At 48.9% G+C, this 12,604-nt stretch overlaps 1 protein-coding gene across 1 annotated transcript; it reads right to left on the reverse strand.

Annotated features, from left to right (window-relative positions):
* Positions 1-93: 93 nt before the first annotated feature.
* Positions 94-4,740, reverse strand: SMPD1 (sphingomyelin phosphodiesterase 1). Its single transcript, XM_039218864.1, has 6 exons — positions 4,282-4,740; positions 2,588-3,360; positions 1,873-2,044; positions 1,383-1,459; positions 1,035-1,180; positions 94-892 (listed from the first exon to the last, which is right to left on the reverse strand). The coding sequence occupies exons 1-6, from the start codon at positions 4,561-4,563 to the stop codon at positions 483-485; spliced, it is 1,860 nt and encodes a 619-aa protein (XP_039074795.1). The 5' UTR covers positions 4,564-4,740; the 3' UTR covers positions 94-482.
* Between the last annotated feature and the right edge of the window lie 7,864 nt (positions 4,741-12,604).

Genomic DNA, 12,604 nt, shown 5'->3' on the forward strand with positions numbered 1-12,604 from the left:
CCAGGTGATCATCCCTCAGTTAGGATTATATTCCCAAAGCCCCCTTCTTTTGCCTGCTTTAAGAGGAGAAAGTGGGACAGTCGCAGAGGGGTCTGGAGTCCAAGTCTCTTATCTTTATTTTAACAGCCTGACAATCAGGCAGCAGCAGCAGTACAGGGCTCCTGGCTGGCCAGCACAGGCCTGGGGTGAGAGCTCCTGTGTGGTCTGCTGTGCAGTACCAACTTAGACCTTTGCTCCACAGTCATGAAAGGCAGCACTCCCAAGGCAGCTTAGATGCTGGGCACAGGCAGAGCAGCTGCCCTCTCTCCTGTATCTTACCAAACCAGCTCCATGAAAGAAGGTCCTGTTTCCCTGGTGTGCTTGGGGCCCAGGGACAGGGTTTTCCTCCAGACGCTGTTCTTACCATGGCCATTGCTGGAGTTTTTGCACCTTTTCTAAGATTTGTACTTTCCCAAATCTGGGAAATCTGGGCCGTGGGGGTCCTAGCAGAGAGATGGCCTTGGCTGCAGGCTCTGGACATCAGGGAGGCTTCCATTCGGCACCAGATGGCGACATAGAGCAGGGCTATCGGAGCGAGCTGAGAGCTGGGCACACAGAGTAGTTAGGCGGCAGGGCATACCACAGGGCTCTGAGGGGGGGTGGCCTTTATGGTAGAGAAACCAGAAGGTCTGGAATAGCTGCGTGTCACCCCGCATGCGGTACACCAGGTCATGCCAGGCGGCAGGCAGTGCGTTGGCCAACCCGTAGGTTTCTCGAGCCCTATAGAGACGCTGCCAGTGTGGCGTGGCTCCTGGCTTATTAGCCTGTGTCAGGTTCAGGATGTAGGTCTCATGATCTAGGACGACATGAGAACTCCCCGGATAGTTGCCATCTATTTGGTAGACCCGATAACCTGCAAGGAGGAAGGGCTGACTAGAAAGGGAAGGAGCCAAGGCAACTCCAGGAAGAAGTCACATGTCCCATCTGCCTCTTGCCAGCCTTGGCCCCGACTCTGTTCCTGCTTCCTCTATCTCAACAACTCCCACATCACTCACCAGGATTAAGGCCGATGTAGGTAGTGGCACTCGGTGCCAGGAAGGCTACAGACAGTGGCCGGCTCAGGGTCTCCTCATCATAGAATACCTCAAACTCATCCAAGTGGGTGTGGCCAAAGAACTGACCAGCCAAGGTGTTCTCATACCTGGCCAGAAGACACTAATTAGATTCAAAAGGTTTTAGGGACAGGGAAGAGATCTGGGAAGATAGGATGCTTTCTGTCTCCACACATTGAAGTAAGTAGCCTTACTATCCCAATGGGGCAGAAGGAATGATAAAATACTCAAAAAAAATTTCCAAATGAATGTCAGACTTCATCCACCCTCCTCTCCCCACCTCCCTCCTACCTGGCTACAATTCGGTAATAATTCCAGCTCCAGCTCTTCAGGCAGTGCCCAGGGGGAATGTGGCCAATTATATGCACCTGAAGGGAGAGTTAAGGGAGGTTATCAGGGAGAATGCCCCTCTACTTGCTAGATGGGATGTTCCTTGATTCATCAATTGTTCAATAAAGCCAATTAGAACTTCAAATTAAAAAAAAAAAAAAAAAAGAGGAAGGTTATGAGGACAAGGAGGGGTCCAGGCAGCCCTGGCAAGGAGAGTTGGTACTCATCACTCCTACAACAGCTGGTATTGCTGGCCAGAGGAGGGGGTGAATGAGAGGTCTTAAGGGGGACTAGTAGCTGAACTCCCAGGGAATCCGGTTGTTGGGAATTCCAGAAAACCAGGCTTCTCTGCTCATAGATGCTCCAGATAGGAGTCTGGTCATAAAGGGCCTGCTTTTCCCCCCACCCACATGGAGCACCTATTCACCATGTTCTCACCACTTTCCCTCACCTTGTCTCCTCGATCTTCCGCTGCCTGAAGCTCTCCCACCAGCCACTGGAGCTGTTCAGCAGGATCTGTGGAGTTAATCAAGAGCCAGAAGTTCTCACGGGAACAAAAATTCATATTGAGAGAGATGAGGCGGAGGCCAGGGCGTGGGGAAAGGGCATAGAACCCCCCAATTCTGAAACAAAGAGAACACGAAGGGTCAACACTCATTCATAATCCTGGTCCTGTTCTTGCAGTCCTGTACTAAGCATTTGGGTGGAGGGCAGAGGCAAACGGGACATCATACCTACCAAGGAGCTCACATGCCAGCAGAAGACCAAACAGCACCAATTATAGGGCCCGTATGACTGAGGCAAATGGCTCAGATAGCTAAGGGCTCTAGGAGTTCAGGGGAGAGATCAAAGAGAACTGTAATGGGAAGCAAGGGACATTCAGAAGGAATATGATCTGAGCCTGGGAAAGTTGGGATGTTAAAGTTGGGGGGAAGGAGGTGTTTTAGAAAGGGCCAACATGAGCAAAGACACAGACCAACATGGAGAGGGTATGCTGTCAGCCCTGGGAGGGACAGAGAGAAGGGCAGAGGAGGAGTGGGATTAGAGTCAGTGAAGACAGCTGAGGACTCATGTTAGAAGAGTCACAAGTAATGCCCAGGTCCTCTGCTCCCTTCATTATCATCCACTTTCTTTTCCCTTCCTGGGTTTCCATGGACCTCAACTACCTGAGTGTATGAAGGGCTTCAGGAGGCAGCCAGGACTCCCATGCTTTAGCCATTGCCTCATAGAGCCAGCTGGAAGAGTGATTGCCCTTTATGAAGGGGGGAGGGAAGCCATTGACAGGTGTGCTCTCGTGGTTGCCTACAGCAGGGTACACAGGTATTGGCCCCAAGAACTTCTTCACAAGGGCTGTGATGGTGGTCAGGGCCCGAAGCTGGTCCTCACGTGATTGGTGCCAGATATTGTGGGCAGGGATGTCTCCTGTCCAGTACACCATATCAAAGGGGCCGGCAGGTCCCAACCCGCTCAACAGGCTCTCCAGGGTCCGCAGGGGCAGGTCACACTTGCTGTACTCGCCCCAGTATCCAGCACCTGGGCGGGACGCAGGTGGCAAGCCAGAATCCCGGCGGCAACACAATGGGTTCTCACAGTCAGAATCTGTGCCCTCCAGGTAGTCATGATCCCAGTGCAGGTCAGTGAGGAAGAGGATGCGGCTGACAGGGGCGCCTGGGGCTGGGGGCTTAGGTGGTTGTGGGGCCGGCTTTGGTACAGCTGGCAAAGAGATGTTCCAAGATGAGAAGACATCCCAGTGCCCACAGGTGGAGCCCAGGAGCAGACCACAGGCCTCAGATGGGCTCAGCACTGAGCGTGTCCACACCTCCACCATATCATCTTCAAAGAGCTGGACAGTTGACTGGCACACAGTGGGCGGTGCTATCTTCAGCAGTTTGCAGAGCTTGGTGGCCATGGAGCCCACCCAGGCTACACCGGACTCCTTCTGTAGTGGGAAGAACCAGTGATGAGAGGTCAGAGGGGACACAGAGACCAGGTCAACCCCTGGCTACCACCATCTGTGCCTCCATATCCAAACTGGGGCCAGGCCAGACTCAGTGCCACTGTGGTGAAGAGACTTCAGTGCACTCCTGACTCCCGCAGATATTGCCCTGTGACTCAGACAGCATCAGGCCAATACTTCCTCTACAGCTCAGTAGGCAGTGGCATTTCAGGCCTTTTGCTTGCCTGGCTGGCTTCCTCAGTCACTGTCTGCAGAAAGCCTTGAAATTTGGGCTGGGCAATACGGCTGTCCAGAGTTTGGGGACACACACAAGGGCAGGCCCTGTTTCCCTGGGGAGACCTGCAAAACTCACCTACCAACTCGCACTCATTATCATCCCATCAGAGTCAGGGCAGTGCCACACCCTTGGATCTTTCTGAATTCACGTCCCTTTTGAGCAGCTAGTGCAGGTATGGCACTCCAGATTAGAGATGCCAAGTGTAAGGTACAGGGGGATTCAGAGTCAGATATATCAAGAATGGAGTCCCAGCCCTTCCCTTGTCGCCAGCAATGTGCCCTCAGTGAAGTTACTTAACCTCTCCCAGATGCTCTTCATTTGGAAAATGGGAGATAACAACTGTTAAGTAATGAAAACACCTCACAGACTTGATTTGACCTGTATAAAATGGCTAGCACAGTGCCCAGCATATAATTTGGGCTCTTTCCTTACTTCACAAGGTCACAATGGAGGTAGCCGTGGCGTGTAGTCATGGGTGTCCCTAAAGGAGAGCAAATCCGGTAAAGGCTTGTATCCTCCAGCCTCTTCATCAGGGATGCTCTTCAGGACCCAGCTCCAGCCCCTCCACCGCCCGACCCTACCAGAGCTCCCTTGGCTGTTCCACTGCAGGCCCTTTAAGCGCTCACCTTCAGCCCGAAGTCGATAGCGGTGAACAAGGTTTTGCAAACCGGGCAGGTGAGGTTCCACCACCCAAAGGCGTCACGGAGCTGGGGCACTAAGCGACCGGCAGGATGGCTTTGGACGGGAAGAGGGTGGGCCGCGGCCGGGCCCCAGAGAACCAGCGCCAGAGCCAGAGGCAGGCCCATCCACAGGAGCCTCAGTCTGAGGGACCCTCGGGTCCGGTCCGACTCCTGCTCCGGGCGGGACCTGGGGTGGCCCTGGCTGAGAGATACTCCGTGGTGGGGCATTGCCCAGCTTCCTAGACAGAGCTGGTTCGTTCGTCCGGGTCCCGCCGGCCTCGGCCCTGGCTGGCTCTCAAAGCGCCGGGCGGCGCCGGGGACTGCCAGCTAACCCCCGCGGCAGTCGACTGACTGCTCTGCGTCCAGCCAAAAGGCAGCTCCGCCCCTTCCTCTTCCTGGGTTCCCCAGCAGCTGATCTCGCCTGCAGCCAGGATCCCGGTCAGCGCAGGAGCGGCTGCGGGGGGCGGAGCGCACCCGGGCCCCGCCCATGCCTCGCCTCGCCTCATGCCCCGCCCCGGTCCTGACGCGACTGCGCGCGTCGCTGAGCGGAGGGGTGCTGCGGCGCCCTATACCGCGGGAGGTCGCTGTAGCAGCCCTTGTACAAGCTGTGGAGCCGATCAAATGTGGCTAGTGAAAGGCTCGCGGAGGCTCCTAGGCGCCTACTCACTTCAAACATGGACTAAGTTCCTGGAATAGCTCATTGCCAGGTCCACCTGGCACACTAATGGTTCACCACTAAGGAAGAACGTTTGGGGGACAGCAGGGATTCTCACACTGAGTGTGTTGCCTCTGCCCCGAGAGCGCCTCCCCTCCATATCTCCTGTTCTGCCACAGGCACCAGAACCCTTGAGTCACCCTGGCAGAATCTTTGAGTCACATTTGATGCAGAGTTCCTGATGGAAAGGCTCCTGAACTCGTGGGGACACCCATACATTTACTTTACAGATGAGGAAACTGTGGCTCAGTGATGGCAAAGTGACGAAGGTGTACAGATCATACAGCAAGGAGGGCCAGGAACATGAACTAGAACTTGGATGCCCCGTATATCCATGAGGGTGAAAGTATCATTTACTGAGCTCCATGCATGTTCCGGCACGAACGGAACTATCTTTATAGTTACTATCTTCAATTGGAACAACCCTAAGAAGTAAGAATAATACTATTATTACTTCCATTTTGCAGATGGGGAAAAATGAAACATGGGGAAGTTAAGTGGCAGAACAGCAATCAAAACCTGAGCTGTTTAACTCCTAGAGTTCTTCTCCAAGATTCTACCAGATCCTACAGTGCTACCAAAATCCTGTCAATTCTTTCCTTTGATGATTTCAAGTGACTTTTCCTCAGTTCTGTGGGCATCATCTCAGAGTAACTGTAGTATAATAAGGAATATATTTGGTCTTTGTCTCAAATTCCTGTTTGGGGTACAGAGCTCCTAAAACCCTTTGAATTTCATGAGTGATCCAGTGCTTTTGTTATTTATACTACTCCTTTTCAATCACACCGAAATTTATGCTAATAAGCCTTAAGATGGGGCTGGTGACTTAAAGACAGAGTGATTAGAGGGTGAGAAATTTCAGCTCCACCCTCAACCTATAGAAAGGGTGGAGGACTGGAGACTGAGCTCTCTATCTCTTTGAGAGTTTCCTGTTGGTGAATTTAAGGAGTTGCTAGTAGGGTGGCACACCTAGAAAGCACATGGCAGCTTCATCCCCCCCCCCCCCCCCCCCCCCCCCCCCCCCCCCCCCCCCCCCAATCTGTACCTTTTCCTGTGGATTTCTTCCATTTGGCTATTCCTGATGTACCTTTTATAGTAAACTGGTAAATGTAGATAAGGTGTTTTCTGAGTTCTGTGAGCTGTTCCAGCAAAATATCAAACCTAAAGAAAGTGTCCTGAAACCCCAGAATTTATAACTGGTTGATCAGAAGCACAGGTGGCAACCTGGAGCTTGCGACTGGCATCTGAAGCTGGGCAATTCTGTGGGACTGTGTTCTTTAATTTGTGGGATCTGATGCTAACTCCAAGTAGCATCAGAATTTAATTGAATTGCTGTATAGCCAGTTGGTTTTGGAAAATTGAAGAGTTGCTAGATGATCACCAGAAGTGGTGTCAGTAGTAGGATTTGCTGAGGTGCCTGGATGGCTCAGTCAGTAAAGTGGCTGACTTTGGCTCAGGTCATGATCTCACGGTTCATGGATTTGTGCCCTGCACTGAGCTCTGTGCTGGCAGCTCGGAACCTGGAGCCTGCTTCGGATTCTGTGTCTCCCTCCCTCTCTTTGCCCCTCCCTACTTGTGCTCGCTCTCGCTCTCTCTCTCTCTCTCTCAAGAACATAAATAAACATTAAAAAAAGTAGGATTTGCTAAAAAAAATAACTAAAATAAAATAAAGAAAGAAGTACAATTTGCTAGTCTGGCCCCAGCTCTTGGAAACGTGTTTTGGGAAAAGAGAGGATGAAAGGGCGGAGGAGAGGATGAGGAACCTTTGTATCCTGTGCGGTGATGTTCACATAGTCACCCATAGAAGCAAACAGTTGTTGTGCTATAATCAATTACTAAAGGTAAATTTTACCAGTGGAATTTAGAGATGGATCCAACTCCTAGGGAATTGATTCACCAGATGCTTAAGGAAATGGAGACTAATATAGTTCCTAAAAACAAGCTATATAATCTCTCTCTCTCTCTCTTTTAAATAAATGTTTATTTATTTTTGACAGAGAGAGAACACTCACAAGTGGGGTAGGAGCATGGAGAGAGGGGAACAGAGGATCCAAAGTGGGCTTAGCAGCAGAGACCCCAATGTGGGGCTCAAACTCACGAACCGCGAGATCATGACCTGAGCCAAAGTTTGATGCTTAACTGATTGAGCCACCTAGGTGTCCCCAAACTATATAATCTCTCGGTTACTATTATCTGTAATAGCTAAAATGAAAGAAAGGAAGAGTGCTGGGTGAGACCTTGATGCTGGACCAAGCTAAGATTTTGTTTAGTCTGGGTTTGGCTTAGGAGGGGACAATTGAGAGTACCTCCAAGACTTTGTCACAAGAAGATGGACCACATGGGGAGAGGACAAAACCAAAAAACAACTGAAACCAGGAGGTATCATGTGAGGGATTGTTTTACTTTGTAGATTAGTATCATCAACTTCCTGAAGAACCCTTACTGAAATGGATTGTGAGTGTGACTAATTTAGAGGTAGTATCTTTGTTTTTACATGCTTCACCATGGAAGAGCAAGTTTGGGTTCTTATGGGACCCATAGCTCACTATGGAATGATCTCAGATGGCAATACAGATACACAGAGGGTTATTCCTGAGGAAATGACCAGCCTGCTGGATTGGATAAAAGCCACTGTGAGGTCTGTTCAACCTAACAAGGGACACTGTGCACGATTCCTATAAATGTCAAGCAGAACACCCTACATCAAGTAGCTGATCTGGTTTGTATGGAAGCCATGTAGGGTTAGCTTTATGATGACCCTAGCTTTATATTCACCTACTGAATATGCCCATTTCCCAAATCATGGTAAATGGTATGGTTATGTGTTAAAAGGCCGCTTTTATGTGGGCACCACTTTTGCATGCCCCTCCCCACCCATGTAACTTTTTTGCTGCAAAATCAGTCCAACATGGCTAATCAAATTTGGTATCTAAGCTTCCCTTCATGGGTCTTATTGATGTTAATAAAAACATTAGATTAACAAGAAAATGGGGAGACAGAAAGGGGAGAGTCAAGGTCCATCTTGATGGACAGCAGGATGGACATCTTCAGATGGTTAATAAGAAGAGGACTTCAAGTAGCCCCATTTCTCCTTAACTGTGTTGCTCTCAGTCTCTGTCCTTCCTGTGTAAGAGGACATTGAGGGACCCTCAAGGCCCAAATTCCCCCTGTTCTCCAAGATCTTTTCCCATGAAGTCCTTTCCTTTGCTCACATCCTATCTCCTAACAACATCTTTCTTGCTGACTCCCTCGCTCATTTACCCAATTCTCTTTCTCATAGTGTTTCATATGGTTGGTTTTGGTGGAACCATCATTGCTGCATATCACACACCCTTATCCTTCTGAGTAGGTGATCAAAAGCCCCTCTTACCCTGACACGGATGACATTGTTTTCCAAGAATTGAATTAGATTCTGAGACAAAGGTGAACATGCAAGAGATTTCTTCAGGGGCGCCTAGGTGGTTCAGTCAGTTAAGTGTCTGATTGCAGCTCAGGTCATGATCTCGCAGTTTGTGAGTTCAAGCCCCATGTTGGGTTCTGTGCTGACAGCTCAGAGCCTTGAGCCTGCTTCGGATTCTGTGTCTCCCTCTCTCTACGCCCCTCCTCCACTCATGCTCTCTCTCTCTCTCTCTCTCTCTCTCTCTCTCTCCCCCTTTCTCAAAAATAAATAAATATTTTAAAAAGTTTAAAAAAGATTTTTTCAGAAGTGCTCTTGGAATCTACAGCTATGGAAGGATGGGAAAGATTGGGGGACACGTTGAGCTTTGATGCTACCTCAGTAGGGACCTCAGTGGACCCAGTGGGAGTTCTGAAGTTGGGATGACCCTTCAGAGTTGTCTTGAAATGGCATGAGGGGGCCTACCTCATTTGGGGAGGTCCCTGTAGATGCTGTCAGCTGAGGGCTTTCTGTTGAGAGCACTCCTAACAGACGGGAGAATAAGTCCTTCATTCCTGAAGGAAGACCAGGCGGCAATGACAGTGTATTCCACAGTCCGTCTGCCTCGTGTGCCACTTGGATCCATTTCTTCATATAAGTTCTGGGAGCAGCTCCCTCAGCATTGTGGTGAGTCTCTCTTCATGGTGGAAACTTAGAAAAGGAAAGCTAGTAGGAAGAATTATGGCTACTGTAGCTGATATCAGGATAGCAAGGGATACCCATCATTTTCCTTTTCTACTATACATTGTATATTTCCTTTCTCCTTAGCCAGCATGTCTGCTGATTTCAGTGGCTTTCCCTGATGGTGTGATCCAGACTTTTACTCCTGAGGTATGTGAACATCTGGTATCCATGCCCTCCTCAAGCCATTGCTGCTGCATTTTTTTTTTTTTTATTTTACCATCAAAATAGAGGAGGAGAGTATCAAAAGGCTCCCAAGTGGACAAGCTGGTGCCAAACTATTTCCCCTCCATCTCTTTTTGTGTAGCAACTGCCCTGCCTCTTCTATTCTTCTAATTAGGATGCACTTCATGGCCCAGATGGTGATGCTTCTTCTTGCCACCTGGTCCCTTCACACAATGAGCCAAAAGTTCATGGGCAGCAGCCATACTCTCTGTCCTGTTGGACACATTTTTTCCTTTGGGAATCAGGACCTTTAAACCTGTGGGGCCTAGAGTTGTAGGGACAGGAAGCACAAATTCCCCAGGTGGATCATAGGAGTAATGATAAGAAGGCCATTCCTGCTTCCTCCTTTGTTTTTGGATTCATGAGTTCAATCTGTTAGGCATACAGCACCATATGAAGGTTGCTATTTTGAAGTAGACATTGCATGCTGGAAGACGACACACTGTCTTCTCTAGGTATCACTTTGAAGTTTATGCTTTAGCTGTGCCTTCACAGCCCATTCCATAGCTGTATCAGGCTGGCAGTTTCTGGGTTGTGTGATATGTAATGTTACCAGTGGGTCCCCTAGTCATGGGCCCACTTTATACCTTCTTTGCTAAAGACTGGGTCCTTGGTATGATGTGATGGGATCTCATGCCTGTAAGCTCTTGGATAATGGTGATGATTGAGTCCCAGTGGGCAGGAAAAGTAAAACCATGCCTGAAATATGCATTTATTCCTTTAAAAAAATTTTTTTTTACATTTATTTATTTTTAAGAGACAGAGTGACACAGAGTGCGAGCAGAGGAGGGGCAGAGACAGAGGGAAACACAGAATCCAAAGCAGGCTCCAGGCTCCGAGCTGTCAGCACAGAGCCGGACGCAGAGCTCAAACCCACAAACTGTGAGATCGTGACCTGAGCCAAAGTCAGAAGCTCAACCGACTGAGCCACCCAGGTGCCTCAATATGTATTTATTCCTGATAGAACAGCTTCACCCTGTAGAGTGGAAGGAATCCAATGTAGTCAACTTGCCACCAAGGGGCTAGTTGGTTTCTTCAAGGTATGGTGCCATCTTAGAGATTTGGCTTCTGTTTTGCTGCTAGCAGTTTTGCTGCTAGCAGGTTAGAAATTTGACATTTGGCAAAAACCAATGTCAGGTCTGGTAAGTGGCTTTCTAATGATTAATGCTACCACCTAGCCTCTATTTGGGAGGAGACTCTTATCATTTCTTTTGCTAGCAGGGAGCCCACCAGCTCAGCAGAATTGTTTCGTACCATCAGCCTTGGGCTATATAGGAGAGCCATTATGGAATGTCTTGGTGATTCTGGTACCCACCCCTCTTACCAAACATTCCTTGTTACTTGGGAAAATTATGTATCCCATGGACTATAGTTATTTCATGAGTTTTCCAACCTTATAAAGTATATTCCTTCTTGGACACCCACTTTCTGAGCCTTTTTTATCCTTCCTGTCAGCTATGGCATTTCTGCCTCACTTGGTGCAGGCTGTCACTTTCTCCATGCTTTTAGTTGCTGATTAATAATTTTGTACTTTCATTACTCTTTTCTAGAGCATCAGTTGAGCTTAGCTATAATCACTCAATTCCTTTATTTTTAAAAAAATTTTTAATGTTTATTTATTTTTGAGAGAGAGATAGAGTCCAGCAGGGGAGGGGCAGAGAGATGGAGACATAGAATCTGAAGTAGGCTCCAGGCTCCTAGTTGTCAGCCCAGAGCCCAGTGTGGAGCTCAAACTCATGAACTGTGAGATCATGACTTGAGCCAAAGTCAGACACTTAACTGACTAAGCCCAGGTGCCCCTCAATTCCCTTATTCTTTTTTTCTAAATTTTTTAAATGTTTTTTATTTATTTCTAGGAGAGAGAGAGAGAGAGAGACAGTGTGAGCAGGGGAGGGTCAGAGAGAGAGGGAGTCACAGACTGAAACAGGCTCCAGGCTCTGAGCTGGCAGTCAGCACAGAGCCCGACGCAGGGCTCGAACCCACGAACCGTGAGATCATGACCTAAGCGAAAGTCAGACACTCAACCGACTAAGCCACCCAGGCGCCCCATCAATTCCCTTATTCTTATAATTTCCCTCATGTTGCTCAAAAGTGTGATTCACTGAACCAGCCAGTACATTTCTTTGCACCAGCATACCATCCCAGTCCACCAGAGACTCTCCAACTCTACCTAGCTGATGCTGGGGTCCCTGTCAGCTGGGTGGCGAGTGATCCCTCTCTACAGTCCCATCTTAGTGTCTGCTTTCTTAGAGCATCATGGCACCAGCTACTGCAGGTTGGGTTACCCAATAGCTGACTCTAAGATGGAGAGGTTTATTAGGGAGTACTCTCAGGATCACCTCATGTGATGGAAAGGAAACAAGTAGGATTGGGCAGGGGGAGAAGACGAACATTGATGCAGTCTCTACAGAGGCTTCAGCCTACCCTACAGTGAGTTCTGAGAAGACTTTTCAGAGTTGTTCCAAGATGAATCAGGGGGACTGAACCCTTGCTCCCTCCTAAATTGATTGGTCATAGGATGTTTCAGAAAGGGGGTATGACCTTGGTCAACGTGGCTTTCCTAGGTGGGGGCTCCTGTATGGGCTCATCGTTGAGGGCCATATTCCAGCAGCACCCCCAACAGTTGGGGGGCCAAGTCCCTATTCCTGAAGGGGAACCTGGGCAACCCAAAGCAGTGTCCACCACACTCATATTCCCAGGGTCTGTCTTAAGAAAGGACATAAATACAACTTGGATATTCTATGGCTTAAGAGTCATTATGAGCAGAGCTCTGTGAGGCTACAAGTGAGAGTGGTAAGGGCCACTTTATTCTTTATTTCCTCTGGATTTTAGAAACTCTGAAACCTATTTTGGAGGCTCCTAGCCTACTGGACAATGGGGAAAACTTGGGGAAGGGGAGAGGAGCCCAGTGTTTAAAGACCTAAAGCTCACACAGCTCCTGTTTCCATAGCAAATTGGGTGCCAGGCTTGGAGAGTGATTGGCAGGGGGATAATATACCTAGTTGGGATAGAGAGCTTCCTAGTTAATTTGGGCTAATTGGATCAGGTACACTAGGGTATCTATGCTCCATTGTGTCAGGAGACCTGTTTAAATTCTATACAGGTAACCAGACAACTCTCCAGCTGCAAATTAAATCCATAATTTCCCCAGCAGCAGCCTAGAATTGATGGGAAGAGGTCCCCCTCTTGTGGATTTTTTAGGGAGTACCAGA

This window comes from Hyaena hyaena, unplaced genomic scaffold (assembly GCF_003009895.1).
Source record: "Hyaena hyaena isolate Hyena2069 unplaced genomic scaffold, ASM300989v1 scaffold_779, whole genome shotgun sequence".
Lineage (NCBI taxonomy): Eukaryota > Metazoa > Chordata > Mammalia > Carnivora > Hyaenidae > Hyaena > Hyaena hyaena.